This window comes from Cryptosporidium ryanae, assembly GCF_009792415.1.
Source record: "Cryptosporidium ryanae isolate 45019 chromosome Unknown contig_1, whole genome shotgun sequence".
Classification (NCBI taxonomy): domain Eukaryota; phylum Apicomplexa; class Conoidasida; order Eucoccidiorida; family Cryptosporidiidae; genus Cryptosporidium; species Cryptosporidium ryanae.
In genome coordinates, this window is record NW_027125558.1 from 23,546 (window position 1) to 48,817 (window position 25,272).

The following is a 25,272-nucleotide window of genomic DNA, read 5'->3' on the forward strand; positions in this document are numbered from 1 at the left end:
AGTATAAAAAAATATTTTAGCGGATTAGGTATTTTAGCGGAATTATCGAGGGTAAACAAAAAACAACTTTTCAAAAAGAAAACTATGTTTATTTAAAGTTTATATTTGGTTAATAACACTACTTCCTAACTCTGACAACCTTACACTCGCCGCAACTCTATTTATTAGTTCATATTGATCGAGAAAGTCGACAATACTATTTACCTGAATAGCAACCTCTGATTTGTTGTTTCTATAAATACAAGAAATGTTAGAGTCTTTTGAATTAGCAATTATAAGGCAACATGGAAGAGGAGTGCTTTGTACACTATTTCTCATGCTTGAACTGGAATTGTGGTCGACTATCGTTTTCAAAGAAAAATATAGATATTGTAGTCTTTCATACTCTGCTAACTTCTCACGGATAGTTTGCTGTATTAGTGGTAAATTATCACATGGTGGAGATGTATCTGAGAGAATGTGATTTACACTAGATATACCTTTCCAAATAATATTCTTGTTACTTTTGTCAATGATTCTTGCAGAAATTAATACATTTATTGCATCATAAACCCTTCTTCTGATGCTTTTTTCGCTAGACTCACGATTTTTCTGGTATACCGGATCGTTCACTGCACGCATTGAATCAACTGGACCAAGACATTCCATAATTAGATTATCAGCAATTTCAGTCTGAGTAGAAATCCTCCATACTTTTAAGAGAGTACAAATTCTTACCGCAACTTGTTTTAAAGTTCCTTTTGCAGAATGCCCTCCATTCATTGTAAAGCATGGCACGGGTGTGTTCCTCATGTCAGTACAATATTGACCAGAATGCACAGAGTCAGTCTCTGTAGTCAACATTTCAAAGGTATATCCCTGGTTACAGACATCTTCAGGAGAAAGAGTCTCTGAAACAGTGTTTAAATTTCTATATACAGTATCTCTAGAATATTCCATGTGAATTTTATAAAATTTCAACTAATTAAAAAAATCCTTTTTATTTTATATTTAGATAGTTTCGCGGTAAATAGCTATCTTTAAGAGCCAAAAGAGAGATAACTGTGTGACAAAAAAATTCAAGAAAATAAAAATAGAGTACAGACAAAATTAAGACGAAAATAAGGTACTTGACACATAAAAGTCTTTAAATATGTCGTTAGCATAAAAAGTTGCCATCTAATATTTGTTTTAACCCAATTTTTAAAATACATATTTGCCGCCAAAATGTCCCCTCTTATACTTAATTATTGGGGAAAGTGTTTCAGAAACAGGTGAATTTTAACGTTTGTTATGGAGTCAGACTACTCTTTCTCACTCACGACATTTAGTCCATCTGGAAAGCTTGTTCAGATTGAATATGCACTTAATGCAGTAAACAATCAGGGCCGTCCAGCGTTAGGAATAAAGGCAAGAAATGGGGTTGTTATTGCAACAGAAAAGAAGATATCAAATTCACTAATAGAGGAATCTTTTATAAGAAAGATTGAACTCATCACAAAGGGAATCGGCTGTTGCTTTGCAGGTATGCCTGCTGATTTTAGAGTAATATTGAAGAAGGCGAGAAAGGTTGCGCAGGTGTACTTCAATACGTACAGAGAGGAAATTCCCGTCGGTGAATTAGTAAGGGAGGTTGCAACTGTAATGCAGGAGTTTACTCAATCAGGTGGAGTCCGCCCATTTGGAGTATCACTTCTTGTTGCTGGTTTTGATGGAGCCAGAGGACCACAACTATTCCAAATAGACCCTTCAGGTGCCTATTTTGGGTGGAAGGCATCTGCGATAGGAAAGGACATGCAAAATGCAAAATCATTTCTGGAAAAAAGATATAACACAGAGATGGAAATTGAAGATGCAGTTCATACTGCACTACTTACATTAAAGGAATGTTTTGAGGGCGCAATGGATGAAAACAACGTGGAAATAGGGATAATAGATGAAAGTCGGGAATTCTCCAGACTTTCCTCGCAAGAAATAAAAGACTACTTAGGAGAGGTTGAATAGATTTCTAACTACTTTGCTCACATTTAACAGCTGTTCCAAATACAAATCAGCGTCAAACTTATTAACTATGACAGAACTCATTACAAACAAGTTGAGAAATTCATTTTAATTATTAATGTGGGGATCCTTTTTTTTTTCTTTGGAGACGCCGGAATTTATTTTGCGTACCCCCCATTTTACGCGACCTTCATTTTATAGAAAAAGGAATTGAATTACTTTCAAGTAAATTTATTTATCTCGATTGTGCAAATATGAATCTGTATACAATTCTTATTCTTTCTATTCTTTCAATATTTGGGTTATCTTTATGCGATGAGTTCACTGGTGTTGATCAAGGAACTACGTTCGATCCAAATAACTTCTCACCAGATGGATTTGACCCTAGCTCTTTTGGAGGAATGGGTGCAGGTTTTAGTGATGATCCAGTTCTAGATGAGAATACACCACCTCCTCAAATTGAACTATCTAGTGAGGATGAGTTGAAAATTAGGTCGACTAGTGAGAGTTATGAATTTCAAGCTGAAGTCTCGCGACTTATGGACATCATTATTAATTCCTTGTATTCTCAGAAGGATGTGTTTCTCAGAGAATTACTTTCAAATTCTGCGGATGCCTTGGAGAAGGTCAGATTCATCTCAGTTACTGATGATGGTTTTTTGGGTGATCAAACAGAATTAGAAATACGTATTTCCTATGACTCTGAGAAGCGCACTTTAACTATTAAAGATACAGGTATCGGTATGACGCATCACGAATTGGTTACAAACCTTGGTACTGTTGCGAAATCTGGTACAGCAAATTTTTTGGAGTCATTGGCGAAGGGTGGTGACCTAAATCTCATAGGTCAATTTGGGGTTGGTTTTTATGCTTCTTATCTTGTTGCCGATAGCGTTACTGTTATTTCAAAAAATAATGATGATAAACAATATGTCTGGGAGTCTACTGCAGATTCTTCATTTAGAATAAGTCTCGACCCAAGAGGAAATACTTTAAAGAGAGGTACTTTGATTAGACTCTCATTAAAGGAGGATGCAACTGAATTTATGAATTTTTCTAAACTCAAGGATCTTGTGCTAAAATATTCTCAGTTTATTAACTTTCCAATATACATTTACAATCCAGACGAATCTCCAAAAAAATCTGAAGGTGGTGAATCTGGGGATAATGAAACCAAGAAGGGTAGATGGGAGCTTATAAATGTTGACAAGGCTATATGGTTGAGACCAAAAGAGGAAATTACTAAAGAGGAATACTTTGGATTTTATAGAAGCATTTCTCACGATTATTCAGATCCAATGAAATATCTCCATTTCTCTGCAGAGGGTGAGATTGAGTTCAAAGCACTTCTTTTTATTCCATCACATGCACCATTTGATATGTTTGACACCTATATGGGAAAAACAGGGAATATAAAATTCTATGTAAGAAGAGTGCTGATAACTGACAAGATTGAGGACCTACTTCCAAAGTATTTGAACTTTATCAGGGGTGTTGTTGATAGTGATGATATTAGCTTGAATGTTGCAAGGGAGCACGTTCAACAGAGCAGAATCATTAGAGTTATAAGCAAAAAGATTGTCAGAAAAGTTCTTGAAATGTTCAAGCAAATGCAAACTGAACAAATTAATGCAGAGAAGGAGAATTTAGATAAGTCAGAAGAAGAAAAGTCAAAGGATAATTCGTTGGATGTTTATAACAAATTTTATGACATGTTCCATAAGAATTTGAAGTTGGGTTGTTATGAAGATGATTCCAATCGTTCGAAGATAATAAAATTGCTGAAGTTTTATACATCCAAATCTATTGAAAAGCCAATATTCCTTTCGGAATATATCGCGAGAATGAAACCTGAACAAAAAAGTGTTTTTTATATTTCCGGTGAATCAGCATCTTCGCTACTTAAGAACCCACTTCTATCAATATTTTTGAAATATGACGTGGAGGTTCTATTTTTAACAGAAGGTGTTGATGAACCTTGCTTATCCAGAATCCCAGAAATAGATGGATTTAAATTTACCAGTATTGAAAAGGGTGATGTTCGACCTCTTGAAGAGACTGAAGATGAGAAAAATTTACACAGGCGGTTGACTAAGTTTTATGATTCCCTCTTAAAATTCATTAAAAGTGAATTCCCCGGCGAGTTTTCTAAGGTAGAGGTCTCAAAGCGTCTGGTTAACGACCCAGCTGTAATAACATCTGGCCCTTGGGGACAATCTGCATATATGCAAAAAATTCAAAAAGCGCAGACTTTTGCAGGGAGACCCGACTACAAGAATAAGCACATGGAAATCAATCCAGATCACGCCCTTATTAAGAAATTAAACACGTTGATCACAGAGGACAAAGTTCAGGCAAAGGCTCTCGCTCGCATGATAATCCAACTTTCAACGGTTGCATCTGGTTTTGATCTAGAGAACCCTAATGAATTTACTTCCTCCGTGCTTGAAATAATGCTAAAAAATTCTGGAATAGACGCAGAAAATGCAGTAAGCCCAGTTGAACTCCCACCAGAGGTGGAAGAAGCAGATGTGAAAGACGAAGAAAAAAAGTTTGATGATGAGGAGGATGAGAAAGATTACAAAGAAAAGGATGAGCTTTAGTTTTTTTTAGAACCTAGTTGCTTTCAATATTCTTTTCACTTCTGACTGTTTTTGGGATTCTGTGTTAATGATCCTAGCTGTTTCCGGGCATAAGCGTTAATAGAAAGGAATGGGCGCCAGACACGATGGGTGAAGGGGCACTGTGAGGCAGATTTTGCTCCTGATGAGACTGATGCTGGATAAATGGATTTGGTGGGTCGTTCCTTATGGGGAAATAGTGGTGGTTCCTAAATGATGATAGCGTTTTGTTTCCAGAGAGACTGCTTACCCCATTTTTCGAATCGCGAATAACTCTATCTGTTTCACTGCACCTAAATTTACCTTCGCCAATGGGGCCGCTTTCGAGTTCTTTCATCATATTAAGTATTATTTGTTTTTCGTTTATATCTTTTGTAAGATCAAACGCAATATTTAGGTGTCTCAAAGACTTATCCTTCCTGGAAAGTTGCGAATAAGTCTTACCAAGATATAAGTGAATGTTTGGTTCGTTTGATGCAAGGCGGTGAGCAGCTGTGAGCATTGTTAGAGCATCTTCGTACCTTTCTAGTTCCAAAAGAACTATTCCTGCGTGGTATTTCAACCAAGGGTTTCTTTGATCTTTTAAGATACCCTTTTGAAATGTATTGTATGCAGAGAGAAAGTCGTGTGTTGTAAGGTAACAGAGCCCCAAATAGTGGATCAACGTTGAATTATTAGGGACTACTTTGAGAGCAATGGAGAAGTGTGTTTTTGCTTGATTGTACTCTTCTCTTTTGAACCAAACATATCCAATTCCCCAGTGAGCTCTGTGGCATCTTGGGTCTATTTTAAGTGCCTTTTGATACATCTGTATTGCTTCATCGTATTTCTCTATAATGGAAAGTTCATGACCTATAAGTGTATATGCGTAAACGTACCTTGGATTATGTTGGATTGCCCTCTTAAAACACTTAATTGAGTTCTCGTATTCCTTATGTAATGAGAAGCAATTGCCAATTACAATCCAAAGTTGTGGGGTGTTTTTGTCTACTATCTTAAGTACTAGATTCGAAAGGTTTATTAGATCAATACTTTTAGAAAGTTGCCAAAGACAAGAACTATGTAAATCCAAGCAATTAATCCAAAGATTATAATTTGTTTCATAATTGATGCTACTACACACATTCAAACATTCCTGCCATTGATTGGATTCAAATAATGTTTTTACTTGTAATTCAATTACATAGCCAATAGTCGAAATATTACAGGGAATGTCTTCTAACATCTTAAGAAAACTCTGACAAAGATACCATTCAACTTGGTATGTTAACTTAGATAAAATATGTAGCATGAAGAACAATGAATTTCTGGTTGAATCATTTGTCAAAAATTTTTCGCTGCTATTATGAAACCCCGAAAAACAAAGATCTAAAGAACCTAAAGCTTGTTTGTTGAGAGATGTGGTTTTGCTTAATTTAAACGATTCAAAATCCATATTATATGGCCAGCTTGGTCCAAAGCTATGAACATCATTATTTGACTCTAGCCATTTATTGAATGCGAAGTTTCTTTGTCTTTGCCTTTTTTGTGTTGAGTCACTATAATTATAAAAGAAATCTGAAACATCCAATACATATAGCTCCTCACTGTCTGATTTTCCTGTAACAGTAATTAATATATTTCCTTCTTGAATACTTTTTATTTGCCAAGAATCGGACTCGTTCTTATAAAGCGTAGAGAGAACTAGATTGTCGTTGCTTGAACCAATATATTCTTGGTGTTTTTCTCCCCAGTTGTTCAAACAACAACATATTCTAACAAGCTCATGAGGAAATTGACATGAAAGACTAATTAGCCTTTCAAAAGACTTCCAAAGGATAGGATTCCAATCAAGTGAAATTGCGTAGCAATAAAGAGCAGCAACTTTCATATCCAGTTCCTCCAAAACATTGCCCCATAAATACAACCCTGCAGAATTTCCTGGGATTTTTAATTCACCAGTATGTATGCATTTTATTAACATTGTCGGATTTGCACAAATAGTTGAAAATAAGGATGAAAGGGTCTTTTTATTTTCATTAATAACTGGGGTTCCTTTCCAGGACTTTGGGGAAATAGAAGGAGAAATAGTACAACTATTAGCTAAGTCTACCAATGATTTTGAGCATATCTTTAAAATAATGTTTTCTGCCTCTTCTATCTTACACATCTTCATATAATATTTGATTTTCAAATATTCACCATATAAATCTATATCACTTAAATTATTTACATCCTGATTTATACCATCCAATTTATCTTCTGAATTAGTTAAGTAATTCAATGCTTCTTGTAAGTTAATATCTTTAATGAATAATTTAGAAACTTGTATCTTTGCCTTTTTCGTATCTAGTAGTTTACTAATAACCTCTCCCCAAAACCTCGTGTGGTCATACAACTGCCATTTATCGAGGAAAGATAATATTGACAATAAATCATAATTCATCAGAAAAATACTTTTTAAATAAGTAACTTTTTTAATGATTATTTATTATATGACTTGAAATTTTACAATAATTCATGTAAATGGCACAAAAAAAAAATCATTGTTAAAGGCAAACCCCCACAGATGGATAGGTAATGCGCCAATATTTTATTTTGCTACAAAAAAAATGTAACAATTGACAAAACTTGCCAATAAAAAGAAGTGAATGATATTAATTAAAAAATAATTTTTTAATTAAAAATGAATACTAATATTAAGGATTATATATCAACTTACCATAGGCGTAACCATGTATATTCAAGAGATTTACAGGACGGATTCAATAATGTAAAGGACAAAACATTCGCTCCGGTACAAATTACAGTTGAACAGATACTAAAGGAAACATACTCAGGATATGCAGAAAATAAGAAATTACAGAATTCTCGTGATGAGAGAAATGAATTCCATGAATTTAGAGATTCCGATGAATTGGATGAGTACAGAATTCGCAGGAGGAAGGAATTTGAAGATATTATCAGGAAAAAACGCTGGAAAATTAGTTTATACCTCTCTTATGCAAAATGGGAAGCCCTACAAAATAATTTAAACAATTCAAGATCAATTTTTGAAAGAGCTCTAAACATCAACTATGAACATAATAGAATCTGGAGGGAATATATAAATATGGAAATTATCAATGGGAACATAAACAATGCTAGAAATTTATATGAAAGAGTTACAAAACTGTTACCGATGGTTGATGAATTTTGGATTAAGTACGTTCAAATGGAACAAATTCTAAAGAATTATATTAACGTTAGACATATTTTTAACAGTTGGATAAAGTGGAAGCCTGACAAAAATATCTACCTTAAATATTGCAAGTTTGAGGAAGAATGTGGAGAGATAGAACTTGCAAGGGGCATTCTGAATGATTTAATTTCCTCACATCCAACGCAAGAAGCTTACCTTTTCTTGGCCAAATTTGAATTGAAATATAATATAGCCTCATTAAGAAGTGTATTTGATCAAATTATTTGTTTTTTTAAATCTTCAGATACTCAAATTGACCCGAAAATTTTTGTGTTCTTTGCGGAAGTTTTTGTTAATCAGAAAAAACTTGACGAAGCAATAGATATTTATAATCAAGGAATACTACTTACTGAGGCACAAGATAGACAGTTTTTAAAGGAAAAATTATTCAATGTTTATAAATTAGAAAAAAAGCAAAGGATTGATGATACTGACGAGTGGAAATCAAATAAAATAAATCAATATAGAGATAACTTGTTTCTTAATCCAGTCGATTTTGATAAGTGGTTTGATTTTTCTATATTTGCGTTTCAATATTTAAAGCCTGAAGATGTTAGAAAAGTATTTGATGACTTTTCCAAGGTCTCACCTCCAACTGACAATATTATAGAATTTGAGAAATATATTTACTCTTGCTTCCTTTATTTATGTTATTTTGAAACCAATATAAACAGTTCAAGCGCAATTATTGACAAAACTCTAAGATCACTTATAAATAAAATTGATAACTTTAAGGAAATAAATAAAAAGGACAAAAAATGTGAATCCAAAAATAGTAATATTAAATCAATTAATTCAAGCTTTAGTGAAGAAGACTCTCAAATTTTGTCAGAGGTTTTTATTTTCTTTTCTGGAAACCAAATAAGAAACTGTAATTTGCCTTCTGCAAGAAAAATTTTAGGTGCTGGTCTAGGTAGGATTCCATGTCCCAGATTATTTGATTATTATATTAATTTTGAACTTAAGCTTGGAAATTTTGATCGTTGTAGGTTGCTATTTACAAAATACGTAGAATACAATCCTGTTTCTGCTGATACATGGAAAAAATATATGAAGTTTGAATATCAACTTGGTGAAATAAAAAGATTCATAGGGATTGCAGAGGCAGGAATTTCTATGCCAGAGCTTGACTCTCCTGAGAAAATCTGGGAATATTACATCGAAATTATGATAGAGAAAGGTAACTATGAAGCAACAGATAACATTTACAGACGTCTTTTAGAAAAAACACAACATCATCAAGTTGTGATGGACTATTCAACTTTTATTGTTTACAAGTTGAATGAAATAGAATACAATAGAGAATTTATTCTTGGAATATTAAATTCCTATAAACAAAATTCAATGGAATATAGAAGAATGCTTATTTTGAAGTATTGGCTTTCGCTAGAAGAGAAACTTAATAAAACAGGCTACACAAATAATTGTGAAAAGTGGATCAAAATAATTAAAAAGCTTACTCCAGATATAATAGTAGATAAAACTTCAAATGAAGAACATTATATTTTCAATGAGGAAAATTACGAAATTTCTTATTTATTAAATTCAGAAGTTACAGAAATAACTGATAAGAAAAATAAGGGATTCAGAAGCAGTGTACCTTCTGGACTGATAGATGCTGCAAAAAGTTGGAAAAAACTAAAGCTTTAACCCGTTTTGCCATGGGTAAACTTTATTGACCTTTGATGTAAAATATTCTGAATATTTCCTGGAAATGAATTATTTATATTTTATTTTTACAGTATATCTACATTATGTCCAGTTTTTAGATTTAACAAAACATTAGTATATATTATAATATTAGTTTTATATTTCATATTGTCATTTTTGTGTTTAAAGATTTGTTTGACATTTTTTTTGTCTTATTCCCCCTTTATTTGCGGTTTAGAAACCATTGTTCATGAAAACTTTCTACAGTGAAATTGATTTGTTAAGTTCAAATTTCGATGCATCATTGGCAATTAAAAACTTAAACTTGGTTAAGTTTCCCGAAAATACCAATGCCCTTGATAATTTGGGAAAAGCAAAGTTATTGTTGCCATTTGGAGTGCAAGAGAGAATAGACCAAGAAAATTCAAATACCAGTGAAATAAAAATAAGAGACTCAGAAAAAAAGGGGATATGTGATTCATTTACAATAGAAGTCAGTTCAATGAAAAATAAAGACTACAAATTTTCAAAAAAAAAAAAATTTATTGAAAATAAAAGCGTCTTTTTTTCCGTGACAAAGAAGTTCAAAGGATTGAGAGGGGGTAAAATCCCATTTCAAAAAGTTGAGGCTATTTCAAAAAGTAAACATGAAAAGGTAAGCAGAATCGTTTTAAAAAATGTTGAAACAACTTAAAACTTACTTTAGTATACAGGGTTGCTGCAATGTTACGACAAAGATTACGTAATATTAAAAAGTTGTGTGAAGAAAAATGATAATATATTTAATGCTAAGAAAAAAAACAATTGGAGGCTATTTTCTATTAAAAATAATGTGTTTTCTTAAAACCTCTCTAAAAACACTTTGTTTATTTTGTCGTTTATATTCAAATGCTTAATCTTTGGATAATTCTCCCAAACAAATTTAGGAAAATTCTGCGATAAACCATTAAAATTAATAATTTCAAGTGATGAGATGTTTTTCATGTTATTTAATAGAAAAGCTATATCCTTGTCATCTATTGAATCATTTACTGAAAAAGATAACTCAGTTACATTAGAAAATAAACCTTTTATCTTGACTTCATTATCTGTAAAATATTTTCCAGAAACATTCTGCAAATTATTTATAATAAGTTTATAAGGTTTAAATTTTCCACGAGATATGATATCAAAACAATCATTTGAGAAACCTAGTCCTGAATTTGACGTCAAAATCAGCTCTTTTAGATTCAAGAGACAATCATCTCCAACCAAACATTTTAAAATTAAATTTTGATGTTCACTTGATTTAATTTGGGAAATATCAAGAGAAATCCTTTCTAAATGTTTGCAATTTGTGCAAACTTTCTTAAAAGAATCCATGAATAAGTCACTTGATTCATAAATACTAATGGACAAATTTTTTAAGTATACACAATGAATTCCAATATAATAAATTAAATCACTTGTTATAATGTTCTTCAGACCATCTAATTCAAGTTCAATTAGAGAATCGGAATTACTTTTAATAATACAGCACATAGATAATGGTGTTAGCCCACCACCAACTAGTCTAGTTTCGATCTCTAAGTCCTGAATTAAATTTAAAACTTTATTATCAATTATATCTTCTGAGAAAAAATCAGGACTCTCATTTCTATCATGTTGAGATAAGGACTTTTTATCATTGGAATTATCGACAAATGCCTCATCATCACTTAACTCCAGCTTCGGTATCTTGCTTCTATTTGAACTCTCAAATGTACGATTGTGCGTATTAAAACTCATTCCCAAATTAGTGCTTTGACTTAGTTTGAGAGTCTTTAGTTTGCATATATTACTATCTGAATATCTAAGTGCCAGGTATTTAATTGTTATTGATGTTAATAATGGACACCAAGAGACGTCAAGGTGTTGAAGTTTCTCGAGCTTATTATTCAAGTAATAAAACGACTTGTCTGAAATGTTTGCACAATTTTTAAGTTTTAAAGTTTCTAAATCCTTTAAATTTAAGGTAATAGATTTGAAAACTTCATCATTCATATTAATATTAAACTTCAAATCCAGGAACTTCAACTTCAAAAATGAAGAAGCAATTTTCTCTAAAGTTTTAGAGGATAACTTTGACCTTGAAATTGTTAATTTTTCAATGCTCGTATTTACATTGCAATTAAACTCACAATTCTTATCACTTATTCCATCGCAAGACGAAATATCAAGTTCTTTTAAATTAACACAACATTGAATGATATCTTCCAGCGTTCCTATTGTTATATTTCGGCATGAAGAAATGTTTAGTACTTCCAAACCACCAGAGTGCTTAATTATGTTATGCAAGTCAATTATCTGGCAACAATTTTCAATAATCAACGACTTTAAGTTGCATAGCGAGGATTTAACAGGGGAAAATAACTCAGTTTTAAATGCAGAATCTGTAACCAACCTGCAGCCTGAAATGTTTAATTTTTTGAGTTTATTACAATTGGAAATTATGCATTTTACAACTCTGTTATTGACCTGGTAACAGTTACTCAAGTCTATTACTTCTAGGTTAGGAGAATTAAAAAATAAGTAATTTAGTGAACTTGCTTTAATACCATTACAATAAGGAATTATCAGTTGTTTTCTATATGGTCCACTAATTTCATATATAAATGATTCAGTTATTTTTATAGAAGAACGTTTGATTAATTTGTATATTTTATAAATTGTTTGATCCGAATATTTTCTTATTCCTTGAATAGATAGTTTTCCCTTTTTCACTTGAACTTCAGGAAATTCTACATCACCTAAAATATCTTCCAAAATTCCTACATCCTCTATTGAATTCACCATTTCACCTAGGCTACAGTTAACATTTAAACCGAAATAAATATGTATTTGTATATTTTCGTATAGCGGCTTTTTTAGGTACAATTTGTCTAAGCACTTTTTTTAATAAAAAAAATTAATAAATACTGAAGTAGCATTCAAAGAAAGTTCATATCAAAAGTATGAGATAAGTAAACATTCAAATATTTCATTTTGCAGACAAAACACACACTTCAGTCTCCAAACATTAAATTATTCTACTTAGCTGATCTAATTTATGCTTTGAAATTGAATCAGAGTAAGACTCGTGTTGTAAATAAAAAGCTTTTGTAAAGAATCTTATCGAAAATTATTTAAGCCCTAATTAGAATATTAGATTTTCTTTAGATTATTTTATTAAATAATTTATGCTGTTTGTAAGTGTATTCTAGGATATATTGACATGGCCATTAGTTCTTGAAGAAGAAGTTTACATGCGTATGGTAGACAAATTTGACTTATATGTGATTTATTATTACATGCTTTACACTCAAAGTATTGTTTTCCTAAGTCTGCAATACAAATAAGACCACATAAGTCACATATATGAACACGATATGCATCACACTGATCAAAAAGTCTCTCTTTGAGCATTTTTGCTGCACCGTGTGAAATCATACAGTCACGCTCCATTTCCCCAAATCTTAGCCCACCTTCCTTAGCACGACCTTCTCTTGGTTGCCTCGTTAACATTGTTACTGCACCTCTTGCTCTAGCATGAATTTTATCGTCAACCATATGTTTTAGTCTTTGGTAATATGTTGGACCAATGAATATTCTTGATTCCAACCTTTTCCCTGTATGACCATTGTACATAACTTCATTTCCATTTTTTTGAAAACCGGAGTTATGTAGTCGTGCAGAAATTTCCTCAACAGTCACTTTTGTAAATGGAGTTGCATCACCTTCTAAACCTTGAATAGCGCACGCCTTTCCAAGAAGACACTCGATTAAGTGACCAATTGTCATACGTGAGGGAATAGCGTGGGGGTTCATAATGATATCTGGTGTAATTCCATCTTGAGTAAATGGCATATCTTCCATCCTATATGTTATCCCTATTGTTCCCTTTTGTCCATGTCTAGAAGCAAATTTATCTCCAACATGTGGTATTCTCACAGTCCTAACTTTAACTTTTACAAATTTAACACCTTTGCTATTTGTACTAAGCAAAACATCGTCCACTACTCCATGCTCGGATGTTCTGATGCTAACTGAGCAATCTCTTTTTGTGAGTTTCTGGATACGTAAATCCTTATCCTCGGGATTTATGGGACCAACCTTCCCGATAATAATATCATCACCCAAAACTCTATTACCAGGTTCTATCAAACCATCTGTATCCAAATTACCGTAATTTCCAAACTTGAGACCACCTACTTCCTCTGGGTTTGGGAGTTCAAAAAATTCAATTAAATTACTACCAATTTGCTTCTCTTCTGAAACATATGTTCTGTAGAAAACAGATCTAAATAGTCCCCTATCAATAGAAGATTGATTCATTATCAAACTGTCCTCTTGGTTATATCCAGAGTAGCACATAATACCAACAATACAATTAATTCCAGCAGGTAATTCACGAAATCTCATATATGTCATTGCTCTAGTAGTCACTAATGGTTTTTGAGGATAATAAAGTACATATCCCAATGTGTCCATTCTAACGTTATAATTACTAGTGTAAACTCCCATAGCCTGCTTACCCATAGCACTTTGATATACATTTCTGGGACTCTGGTTATGATCAGGGAATGGAATAATGCTCGCACAAATACCTAAAATTAGAGAAGGGTGGATTTCACAATGAGTATATGTGCTACAATATCCTCGTGCAGTCCTCAAATCATTAATAAACATTGCAATCATGGATGACTCTTCCTCTTCGCAATCTAGATATTCTATTATTCCCGAATTGACTAAATCTTTCCAGCTGTACTCTTTAATATCATTACTTTTCGTTCTATCATAATAAAATGTATTTTCTGTTGACAAGAGTGAGTTGATATGATATTTTTTTATTTTAAGTTCACCATCTTCTCCAACTATATAAAGAGGTCTCATAGACCTACCCGAATCCGTAAATATCTTAACTTCTCTGTTGATTACATCTAGAACTATGGAAGTTTCATATGGAATTTCCCCACTTCTTCTAATCATTCTTAAATTTGATATTGTGTCTTCTGAATCGTCAAAACAGCCAATCCAATTACCATTAAGAAATACCTTTATTTTTCTCTTTATACCTTCTGCTGGAATTTCATCAATTGAATCCATACCCCATTCATCTAAAAATGTTCTTATTGCAAAAGGTCTGTAGCCTACTGATATTTCGCACATTAACGCTAGATTTTTAACGAGTCCTACTGAATGACCCTCTGGAGTTTCCGCAGGACAAATCATACCCCAATGTGTATTGTGTAACTGACGTGGCTTTGCAAATTTACCCTCACGTCCAAGAGGAGTATTTAGACGACGTAAGTAGGAAAGGGCAGAAGTGAAGGTCAAACGGCTTAAAACTTGAGATACGCCTGTTCTAATAATTTTTCCATCTTTATCTTTTCCCCAATTACCTGTAGCGAATTGATACTGTATTGTTTGGGTTATATAAGAAGCAGATCTAATAACACCAACTAAATCAAATTCTTTTCCATTATCGATGTTTCTTTGAAGAAGTCTGCGTACATCCTTCATCATCTTCCTGAAACACTGGCCAAATGATGCTGCAACTAATGGACCAGCTAAGTCTAAACGCTTCTTGCCGAAGTGATCACGATCATCTTCAGGGACTCTACCAAGAGCACCTAAACATAGCTTATGAACCATATAACCAATAAAATATGCCTTGCGTGATTCATCACCAGAAGTGACACCTACATGTGGAAGGAGTTCCTTCTCAAAAAGTTCACGTGCATATTGTATACGTTTTTCCTTTGCAGCACCAACGGTAGGCCCTCTTTTACCAATAAAATCTAGGCAAATATCTTGTGTAGAAAATTCAAATGTTTCAATAAGAGAAGGTTTTATTAATGCTAACATTTGTGTATCACTAAAATCATATACACATCTGGAAATTATTTCTTTATCTGATGAGATTCCCAATGCTCTAAACAAGATAGCAATAGGTATATCTGTTCTGATATATGGAATTGATGCGACAATTTGTCCTTGCCTTCCATTTGAGCCTCCCCTTAATTTTACTGAGAAGCCAGAAGTTGCCTGCATTCCTTCTCTATTACTTCTGATTTCGGCAATCCAGGAATATTTAGAAGGCTGGCGTTTTTGGAAAAGATATACAAAATTGTTTGCCATTCTCTCCTGTCCAACCAAAACCTTTTCCATTCCATTAATAATGAAATATCCTCCTTGATCATAAACACATTCTCCCGCACTCTGAAGTTCTCTTTCACTAATTTTATGAGTCCAGCAGTATTCTGATCTGAGCATTATGGGGATTTTTGCAAGTGGTAATCTTGTATAAGTTGTTTCGTGCACTAAAGTTTCAGTTCCATCATCTTCTGTTCTATATACTTTTTGTTCAGCATCTACAAAAACTGGACTAGAATATGTTAAGTTTCTTAGTCGTGCTTCATTTGGCCACAAACCTCTTGCAACGCCTTCCCTTTCTTCTACGGATGGCCTACTGAGTGACAGTTGTCCAAATTTAATGACATAACTTATTTTAGAATCTACTTGCTCATTAGGCCTATATTGTGGCTGAGGTCTGATTATTATAGGTGGGTGTTCATCAACTATTTCTTGCAGTTTAAATATGGTGAAGTCATTAAAACTTTCCAGTTGTTGGCTAACTAGACCTCTTTCTCTAAAATAAGTTCCAACTAGTGCCCAAGAGTCTTCTTGTTGAATTTCATTGTTCTTATAATCAGAATTCATTTGAATATATTTTTTAATAAAAAAAACAAAGTAGATTCTATTTTATAATTGTCTTCTTAGTACCTGAAATATTTCAAAACAAAAACATTGACTTACAGGGACAGACGCGCCTAAAATAACTTATTTTATTATCATAGGTCAAAAAACAAATGAGTTCTTATTAAGAGCTAATTATATAATTTAATTTCAAAAATTAGATAGTTTTGTTTTAATTGAACAAAACCTTTTCTGTTCTTAATAATTTTAAATGCAACTTTGTTATATTTAGACAACAACATTATTTTTCGTTTATTGTATTGAATTTACCATTGTAAATTTACATTGTCACATATGTGGTTGAATCAATTAAAATTAATTTATTATCAGACTAAGGAAGGAAAATACAATTAAAAATGACGGTGTGTTTATAACGGAACACTATTTTTCAGTTATTGAATAATTATTAATTCAACTTATATTTTGTATTTATAATAGCTTTATGTTTGAGTTCCAAAGATCGATAAATTGTTTTTTCTTGAATGAAACTAGTGTTACTCTCTAATAAAAATAAAACACGCAAATTTTAATTTAAATGAACCTTGAGTAGTTTTATATTTCATAAATGTTAAATTTTTAGATAAAATAAATATACATTTCTTTTTTTGTATGATTTATGAATTTTATTGAAAAAGAAAAGAAAAAATTTATATACATATACAAAAACAAATTAGAAAAGTTAACATTAACTAGATAATATTTAATAAAAGTGAAAAAAAGGTTGTTTATTGTGAATAAATTTATATTGAATTATAATATTATCCGGGTATATTAAAAATGGTTGTTTATTTGAAAGTTAATCTTTATAGAAATCTACACTTAATCTATTCATTGAATATCCAGATCTTCCATTCACATGTAAGACAATGTAACCATCTTTTAAAGCATTTTTGCAATTGTATAAATCGTCATCCATAAACAATACTTGATCAGGTGAAAGTTTTTCATTTTCACAGACCTTACTTAGGTGAAATGTCTTAAAAGGTGGCATTGGAGCATACAAACCTAAATTCGAATAATCAATCTTTGCTTGCCAAAGTTTTGGATAGAAACAGTAGCAGTTCGAAATTTTAAATTTAGCATTACTGCTCTTAAGGGATAAACTAATCATTGGCTTTCCAGAAATGCTTGTCAGTGCCTTTTCTGTAGGGATCAATTTCGGATCTGAAAATGTTACAACATTTATTGGTATTCCAATTTCCATTGCAACTTCACCCAAAAAATTGAACTCATAGGACAAACTCTTTAGAAAGAGTTTCCCACTCTCACTTTGGGGATCAATGAACCCTCCGGAGTGCATTGTCATCATGGTAAGATCAAAATCTGATGCGATTGTACGTATTTCGAAGGTATTGAAAATATTGTCAAGAAATTTTTTGTGGATCTCAAATAAATAAGTATCGCTATAATCTAAGTTGAGCTCCCCTTGCTTAAAAGTATTAAACCATTTGTAGAATTCATATTGTTTTTTAGATAACATTTTTTGCTTGTTGGAGTTTTCATATAAGGGTATGCGAGGGGTAGGCGCACTAATTGTTAAATAATTCTTACTAAATCATTAACATCAAAATAAAAAGATGAATAATGTAGTATTGGAGGAAGAGAACAACTTAGATTTGTTAATTTATAATAATAAGGACGAATATTCAAATATTAAAAATGAACTCTGCTCATCGGTAGCTGTCATTCAAAAGTCTCTAAACAGTTGCTCAAACAAGTTGAATTCTATGAGGGATGACGTTTTATGCAATCTAGAGAAGGGTTTAGAATGTTACTCACAGAGAGTTGAAAATTTACCTTCAAAAATTAGAGATATTAATGATTTGAAATGTAAATTACACTCAGCAATCCAACTCGTGGAGAATATCTTATCTCTAAAAAAATGTAATAATGATTTCAAACTTGGTATGTCTAATAAAGACTATTTATCATCTGCTTTATGTATAAATAAATATTTGAATCTTAGGAATTCTTGTATCAATCTTGAAAGTGATTTATGTAATGAAATGGAAAGCGAAAGAGAAAGGCTGTATAAGATTATTTGTGATAATCTCGACAGGTCACTTTCAAATGGGAATATAGATGATATAACATACTTTATTAAATTATTCGTTCCAATTGGAAAGGCAAATGAAGGTCTTGAGATATACATAAAATTTATTAGGGATAATATAAGTGAGAAGTGCATGTCAATTTACAATGAATCAATAACAAAATCAAATAAAACAGGAGGAAAAATGAATTTTTCTGAGATTATCACTTCATTATTTGTTACAGTATTTGAATGTATTAATAACTATCAAGAAAATTTGATTGATTTTTTTTCTGACATTGAAAGTGAGAATTCCGACACTCAAAATGTTTTTCTAAATAAATATACAGTAATAAGGCAAATGTACACCAAATTAATGGAGGAAGTGGATGTTCAATGTTCGATAATATTTAATAAGTTTGAAAGGGAATATTCTGTCTATCTCGATAATAAGTGGAATGAAATTGACGAAAACGGCATGTTAAATATGGGTATTTCTAATTTTGAACTCGACAGATTCTTAGAAGAGATATCATATATATGCAAGTTATATTTCAAATTCAAAGTTCGTATTAATGATCTAATTAATTCATACATAAATGAAAATAATAATCATCTTAGTAGTTTCAGTGATAAAAAAACGGAGAATCTTTATAATAATATAGACAGAAATGAGAACACATTATCAAGTAAAATTCAACTATTGAGTTTTAAATATGTTTCATGTGAGTATGCCTATTTATTATATTCAATTAATCAGGCATTAAACCATACTGACGAAATATCATGGAACGACCAAGATATACTTAATTCAACTCTGGTAGAGGATATTTTTTTCCTTTTGCACAAAACTTCGAACAGATGCATTTCTATAGGAAATGCTCAGTCACTGAAGTTAATTATTTCCCATATAAATCAAATACTATCAAATGTTGTAAAAAAAAAGATTGTGGAAAACATACAATATTCAAAGCCTTTATATGAAACCTCTCTTGGAAACAGTAATGAATCTATTTCTTGTTATTCAAACAAGCATTTACTAGACCTAATACAAAAAAAGGAAGTTAATGCTTCAAATATAAATTCAAAATACTCCTGGACACATTCATTGAATAATCTTCAAGCTTGCATCGAAAATCTCGAGATAATTTCCAAAACAATTGTTAATGATTTTGAAGAGTACTATACTGATTTGAAATACTTCGAAATGTGTGTTGATAATTATCAAGAAGATGACAAGGATAATCAAAGTATAACCAAAAATTCTGATAAATATGAGGTAACTGAATATATTGAAAAAGCATTCGAACAAACAATAAGTGAATACAAGTCAATTCATGAATATTATTCCAAAATTTCACTTCAAATCTTAAGTAAAATATCTATTTCACCTATATTGGTGCACTTACATGATGAAATTACCTTCGAAATGTCAGAACTAGAAAGTAAAGAGTATTCGTTGAATAATTCGTTTATTCCGTCATTATCATTATCCTTAAAAACAATTAATGACCATTTGAGATGCTATTACAACAATCAAAGCTCTGAGTTCATTTTGTCGCTGATGATAGAAAGGATTGTTAACAAAATTGAACAAATTATTGTAAATTACCCAGAAAAAAAAAAGTTCTCAATATATGGTGCTCTTGCTTTTGAAAATGATATAAGAAATTTGCTTTCATTTACAAATTCTCTCCTTTCAATTAGTATACGTCACATGTTCTTAAGGATTCTCGAAATTTGCGATTTGCTTAATATAATTTCCCTGGAAGAACTTAGAGAACTGCTTATAACTGATTTCCCATGCAGAAACTGGCATCTTTCAAAGTCTGAAATCGTTAAAGTCTTATTTCTAAGGTCTGATATTGACCATGTAAAATTACAAGCAATAATTAATAAATCAAATAATTTCTTCAATTAGTACACTTTTGTAAAATAAATTGTTATAATATTTATCAGAATAGTCAAGCTAATTGCATATAGTCCTATATTTATACTTAAGTTATTCATTTTGTTTTGTGCGGCTAGAACTTTGACTTACTTTCGAGAACAGAAATATGTCATGAAATGATTTAAAATGTGGGGAAATGATTTTCTTTAAAAGTTTTTGATTACTTTGAGAACTAATTGAACCCACAGTGATTTTTGGGATGTAATATTTAATGATGGAAAATAAAAAAACGGAATGTATTAAATCAAATACGAGATATATTTCAAGCATTCCTAAATTTGAAATAGGAGATAGGGTCGGAAAATACGTGAAGATAAGAGAAGTAAGTGATGCTCTGAATATTTTTTTAACTGTTAAATATTTATTTAATTTCATTTTTGTTAGGTTGGAACTGGATCGTATGGAAAGGCAATACATGTTAAAGATATTTCTAGGGGAAGAGATTATGTGATGAAATCAATCGACATATCTAAGCTGTCTGAGAATGAAAGAAAAGATGCAATCAACGAAGTCAAACTGTTAAGTAGCATTAGACACCCCTATATTATATGTTTTAGAGAATCTTTTGTTGATGGAAATCATCTAAACATTGTTATGGAATATGCAGAAGGTGGAGATTTATTTAAAAGGGTTAATAATAGAAAGAAATTCAAAGACTTTTTTTTAGAAAAGCAAATAGTTAGATGGTTAACACAGGCACTTCTAGGACTTTCTCACTTGCATAACAGAAAAATATTACACAGAGATATTAAGAGTCAGAATATGTTTATTTCGAACAATGGACTAAAAATAGGAGATTTTGGTATTGCAAAGGTATGTTATTTTATAATAAAAATTTTATTTATATTAATATGATTAAATCATAGGTACTTGAAAATACAGGAGCATTTGCTAAAACAACAATAGGAACACCTTATTACTTATCACCAGAAATATGTCTATCTAAACCTTATTCGTGGTCATCTGATATTTGGGCACTTGGGTATGTGAATGAATATTATAATAATTAAGTACATTTTAATTTATTATTACTATTTAGTTGTGTTGCATATGAAATGTGTACTTTAAGAGTACCTTTTGATGCACCAAATTTAAAAGTGCTTGTAGAAAAAATAACACAAGGTATGTTTTGAATATAAATTACTTTTTTAAATTAATTCCCTAAAATTTTAGGTAAGCTGATTCCTATTCAAAATTCTTATTCGGAGTGTTTGCGTGAGATAATTATGGATATGTTAGTCACAAATTCTTCACAGAGACCCACTGTAAACGAATTGCTAAATTATCCCATAATTATGGTAAGTTAAGTTTCCTTTTATATTTTAAATATTGCTTATATTATTATTGTTTACAGGCAGAATTGAAACAGATGAGAAAAGAAGCACTCTATATTTGTAAAAACAATTCGTACGAGAAAAGCATAATCAATAATGCAGTAGTAGTAATGGAGATTATAAGGTAAGTGCGCAGATTTATCGAAATGGAATTGAGTAACTATTTCTTCCCAGCACTCTTCAAAAAAAAACAATATCTGAGAAACATCTGGAGAACTCTATTGAACAAATTGAGAACCCAACTAAAACTCTGAGCATAGGAAATAGAGAAGTAAATGAAGTTAAAGATGATAAGATTGAGTCAGAGGAAAATACTAGAACGGATGACCAAGTTGTGGTATTAAAAACTGCTCAAAATTTTACTAGTAATTCTCTGGAAAAAATTATAGCAAAATATAAATGTATCCAGATAAATGACATCTGTAAGGAGACAGAAATGGTATCTGAGGCATCAACTGACACATGGACAACTTCTTCAACTTCACACAAAAATAATACAGAACACCACTTAACAAGCCCCGAAGAGAAAGAGACTAAAAACTCATGCCTTATTTCAAAAATAAAGTACAAGAACATGTCGTTGTTTCCTGTTGAAACATTATTACAATAGAAACAATTAATATTGTGTCTAGGCGGTCTTTTTTCCCCATATTATTATAAGAGGGTTAAAATCGGAATCAAACAAATAAAAATTAGAATATTTCAAAAATGGCATACGAAAATCTTTGTTCTGATGGAGAACCAAAAGATGTAACCAACATAGATGACTCCGCCTTGAAAGAAAATACTGATGATTCAATTCAGAATTTGGTCTCTGATATGCAGTCCCATTTCAAAACGATGTCACAGACAATACTTAATAGAATAGATGAGATGGGAACTCGTATTGATCAATTGGAATTTATGTTGAATGATTTAATATCTGAAGTGGAAACAACTGAAGCAAAAAAAGAACAAATTCAGACTCAGAATGTCGCATTAAATAGGGAGTCTGAACTCGAGGTCAAAAAAAAAGGAGATGAAGTTCCAGGCAATATAGATTTTAAATGAAAATAAGAACACAACTCAATGATATGGGTTTTGCTTCCAAAAAAATAATGAACTGTACGGGTTACCCTTTTTTTTATTCGAAAGTTGTCTAAATTTATATAACAGTATTAACATTTAAACTAATTTCCCTCACATATGTTTAAAGTTATCTCAACTACTGCAACAAACTTATCGAAATATTATATCTATTTCAATCTTATTTTCGTTACGCCATGCATTTATAATATTATTCTTGGTATTTCATAGTTATGGTACTGAGCGCCTTATAGACGTGACAGTCATAGTATATTAATTTAATAGTTATATAGTAATATATCTTGAAGACATTTATGCGTACTAAAAAAAAAAACGTAAAGTAACTCGAAATTACTATATTAATGTATTAAGGGATGCATCTCCTAAGTGATAAAAATATGCGGTTGAATTTTAAAATGACTCGGGGGAGATATTAATGAAAATAGGAAATAGACCAAACCACTTAAGTAGTTTTACTTGGAGATTTATACCACTTTGCCTCGACTTCTTGATAAATTCTCCGTTTTAAATTTGTCCAAGAGGGCATATATGAAGAATTGGGACAGGTCTCTTTGAGACCTATTTTCCAGGTTTTGGAGATATTGTTCTGGATGAATACCTACCTGAGTTATTTTTAAAGGCTCAAGCAGGGTCTTTTCATCCATACTTGCTTTTGTTATGGTAATAACAGAATTATGTTATCTGGATTTCAGCCTGTTAATTTTAGTCAATCTTTATCAAATTCAGTCTCAAATTCGAAATATGAATTTCACTCATCTAATTCATATTTAGTTGATGATTCAAACTACTTAAATAATTACAAAAACAACAAATTCCTATTTTCGCCTGATGGAGACAATTATTATAATGGTATTGATTCAAATGTAGACTATTTTAATGATGAACATAGGTCGCTTCGTAATACTCTAATAAAGACTGAAACTACAAATACAGAACCTGGTTTTGTTGTCGCACTAGCACTTTTTCTAACTCAAATTGCTACATCTAATTCTTCGTCGACAACATGTGATGTGGGGGCTTTGACTCCATTTCATTCAGTATGTATTCCTCCAATACCTATAAGAGCCTATTTAATGAGAATAGCTCAACACTTTTGTTGCAGTAATGAATGTTTTGTTTTAGCAATTGTATATGTTGGGAGGATTATAAAATTAAACAAAAATTTTTCGCTAACCTTACTGAATGTACATCGTGTAATTCTCACTGCAATTATGTTAGCAACAAAGTTTTTTGATGACGTTTATTTTAGCAACGCATTCTATGCTAACATATCTGGAGTTGGAGCACGTGAACTTAACTCCCTTGAAATTTACTTCCTTAGGTTAATAAAATTTCAACTTTTCGTTACAGAAACTGAATATGAATTATACAAGAACCTAATTATGGAGTCCGTTACTAATTCACTGATACCACCCTCCTTGCCCACAAATATTATTAATATTCAGATGAATGAAAAATCTAATGAGCAGTTTCAAGTGGGTGAATTTCAGTATTTGAATAAAGGGAAGTGTACATGTAATAATTATAGGAACAGTTTCTCGCAGAATCCGGGTTTATGTAGGTGTCTTTCGTGGAATTATATTGAAAATCAAGACCTGTGCTCAGAATATATACCTGATTCTCTCAGTTTGGGAGAATTTGATGAAAATCCATATAAAAATGAACACAAAAGTAGTGAAATAGACTTATCTCCGAGTTCATCAACATGTTCTAATGTTTATGTCTCTAGGTCTTGCACAAGATTTACAACTTATGCATGTGTAAATTCAACAGGTTATCCCCAACAAAGGGAATTCCTAAAAAGTAATTACACTGTTGGCAAGTCGAATAATCAAAAATATTACTTTATATACAAAACTGAAGGATGCGAAGATCCCAAAACTGATAAAATAGGAAATGGATATTCATTTATTGAGCATAAAACTTTTTCGAACCAAATGCAATTTTTTGATAGCCAGACAGATTGTAGTACAGCGTCACAAAGCGAATTTGATGAGATAGAACGGTTTTCGGGTAGAGTTCGAAGGCAATTTTACTCGGATGCAGGTGGTCCAATCTTGTTAAGAATGAATAACTATTCATTTGGAACCTCGAACAATTCATCAGGATTTAATTTACAGCGTGAATTTGCTCCTCACTTTCGAATTTGCTCATTTAAAGAACATTCGAACTCGTTTTCCAATAGTCGGTTCCCTACTAATGAAGGTAATGCATCTGATGTCCGTATTGTTGGTCAGAATAACTATGGAAATATTACTGAAATGCGAATGTTCCCTGTGTCAAACTCCTCAAACTCAGTTCAAACATCAGTATCAGCACTCAATCCTGCAGTCAGTCACTATGGACAACAACTACTTATTAATTCCTACAGCTTTCGTTGTGCAACTGGGCTTGATAAAAAACTGTTCGTTTAATTTTTTTCAATATGCAGTGAAGTCCTGAATTGTATAGAATATTTGAAATTTTTTAGTGAAATTACTTGAAAGTCAACTTAAAATCTTGTAGGGTTTATTCACTAAGTGGTTTAAACCAGTTCCCGTAGGGTATTTTAATTATTATACTTCTTGTAACAACTTCATTTATTAAACCAAATTAATAGGATCACTTGTTAGAGACAGTCTTTTTTCCCTTAAAGAGGAATA

At 31.6% G+C, this 25,272-nt stretch overlaps 13 protein-coding genes across 13 annotated transcripts; 8 read left to right on the forward strand and 5 right to left on the reverse strand.

Moving 5' to 3' along the window:
• Positions 1-99: 99 nt before the first annotated feature.
• FG386_000008 (DP1 DNA binding protein) lies at positions 100-939 on the reverse strand (the record flags this gene model as incomplete). The annotated part of the gene is made up of 1 exon (XM_067340442.1): positions 100-939. The coding sequence occupies one exon, from the start codon at positions 937-939 to the stop codon at positions 100-102; it is 840 nt and encodes a 279-aa protein (XP_067196269.1).
• Positions 940-1,272: 333 nt separating this feature from the next.
• On the forward strand, positions 1,273-1,983 carry FG386_000009 (proteasome subunit alpha type 2; the record flags this gene model as incomplete). The annotated part of the gene is made up of 1 exon (XM_067340443.1): positions 1,273-1,983. One exon carries the CDS (start codon positions 1,273-1,275, stop codon positions 1,981-1,983), a length of 711 nt encoding a protein of 236 aa, XP_067196270.1.
• A 251-nt stretch (positions 1,984-2,234) lies between these two features.
• Positions 2,235-4,583, forward strand: FG386_000010 (heat shock protein 90; the record flags this gene model as incomplete). Its single annotated transcript, XM_067340394.1, has 1 exon — positions 2,235-4,583. One exon carries the CDS (start codon positions 2,235-2,237, stop codon positions 4,581-4,583), a length of 2,349 nt encoding a protein of 782 aa, XP_067196271.1.
• A 73-nt stretch (positions 4,584-4,656) lies between these two features.
• Positions 4,657-7,026, reverse strand: FG386_000011 (TPR repeat protein; the record flags this gene model as incomplete). The annotated part of the gene is made up of 1 exon (XM_067340395.1): positions 4,657-7,026. The coding sequence occupies one exon, from the start codon at positions 7,024-7,026 to the stop codon at positions 4,657-4,659; it is 2,370 nt and encodes a 789-aa protein (XP_067196272.1).
• Positions 7,027-7,266: 240 nt separating this feature from the next.
• Positions 7,267-9,471, forward strand: FG386_000013 (uncharacterized protein; the record flags this gene model as incomplete). Its single annotated transcript, XM_067340397.1, has 1 exon — positions 7,267-9,471. The coding sequence occupies one exon, from the start codon at positions 7,267-7,269 to the stop codon at positions 9,469-9,471; it is 2,205 nt and encodes a 734-aa protein (XP_067196274.1).
• Positions 9,472-9,721: 250 nt separating this feature from the next.
• On the forward strand, positions 9,722-10,165 carry FG386_000014 (uncharacterized protein; the record flags this gene model as incomplete). The annotated part of the gene is made up of 1 exon (XM_067340398.1): positions 9,722-10,165. One exon carries the CDS (start codon positions 9,722-9,724, stop codon positions 10,163-10,165), a length of 444 nt encoding a protein of 147 aa, XP_067196275.1.
• A 146-nt stretch (positions 10,166-10,311) lies between these two features.
• FG386_000015 (uncharacterized protein) lies at positions 10,312-12,285 on the reverse strand (the record flags this gene model as incomplete). The annotated part of the gene is made up of 1 exon (XM_067340399.1): positions 10,312-12,285. The coding sequence occupies one exon, from the start codon at positions 12,283-12,285 to the stop codon at positions 10,312-10,314; it is 1,974 nt and encodes a 657-aa protein (XP_067196276.1).
• A 381-nt stretch (positions 12,286-12,666) lies between these two features.
• FG386_000016 (uncharacterized protein) lies at positions 12,667-16,191 on the reverse strand (the record flags this gene model as incomplete). Its single annotated transcript, XM_067340400.1, has 1 exon — positions 12,667-16,191. One exon carries the CDS (start codon positions 16,189-16,191, stop codon positions 12,667-12,669), a length of 3,525 nt encoding a protein of 1,174 aa, XP_067196277.1.
• Positions 16,192-17,023: 832 nt separating this feature from the next.
• Positions 17,024-17,707, reverse strand: FG386_000017 (uncharacterized protein; the record flags this gene model as incomplete). Its single annotated transcript, XM_067340401.1, has 1 exon — positions 17,024-17,707. One exon carries the CDS (start codon positions 17,705-17,707, stop codon positions 17,024-17,026), a length of 684 nt encoding a protein of 227 aa, XP_067196278.1.
• A 97-nt stretch (positions 17,708-17,804) lies between these two features.
• On the forward strand, positions 17,805-20,180 carry FG386_000018 (uncharacterized protein; the record flags this gene model as incomplete). Its single annotated transcript, XM_067340402.1, has 1 exon — positions 17,805-20,180. One exon carries the CDS (start codon positions 17,805-17,807, stop codon positions 20,178-20,180), a length of 2,376 nt encoding a protein of 791 aa, XP_067196279.1.
• Positions 20,181-20,424: 244 nt separating this feature from the next.
• On the forward strand, positions 20,425-22,154 carry FG386_000019 (uncharacterized protein; the record flags this gene model as incomplete). Its single annotated transcript, XM_067340403.1, has 7 exons — positions 20,425-20,532; positions 20,595-21,023; positions 21,077-21,192; positions 21,250-21,332; positions 21,384-21,508; positions 21,565-21,668; positions 21,719-22,154. The coding sequence occupies 7 exons, from the start codon at positions 20,425-20,427 to the stop codon at positions 22,152-22,154; spliced, it is 1,401 nt and encodes a 466-aa protein (XP_067196280.1).
• A 98-nt stretch (positions 22,155-22,252) lies between these two features.
• On the forward strand, positions 22,253-22,594 carry FG386_000020 (uncharacterized protein; the record flags this gene model as incomplete). The annotated part of the gene is made up of 1 exon (XM_067340405.1): positions 22,253-22,594. The coding sequence occupies one exon, from the start codon at positions 22,253-22,255 to the stop codon at positions 22,592-22,594; it is 342 nt and encodes a 113-aa protein (XP_067196281.1).
• A 710-nt stretch (positions 22,595-23,304) lies between these two features.
• On the forward strand, positions 23,305-25,044 carry FG386_000021 (cyclin; the record flags this gene model as incomplete). Its single annotated transcript, XM_067340406.1, has 1 exon — positions 23,305-25,044. The coding sequence occupies one exon, from the start codon at positions 23,305-23,307 to the stop codon at positions 25,042-25,044; it is 1,740 nt and encodes a 579-aa protein (XP_067196282.1).
• Between the last annotated feature and the right edge of the window lie 228 nt (positions 25,045-25,272).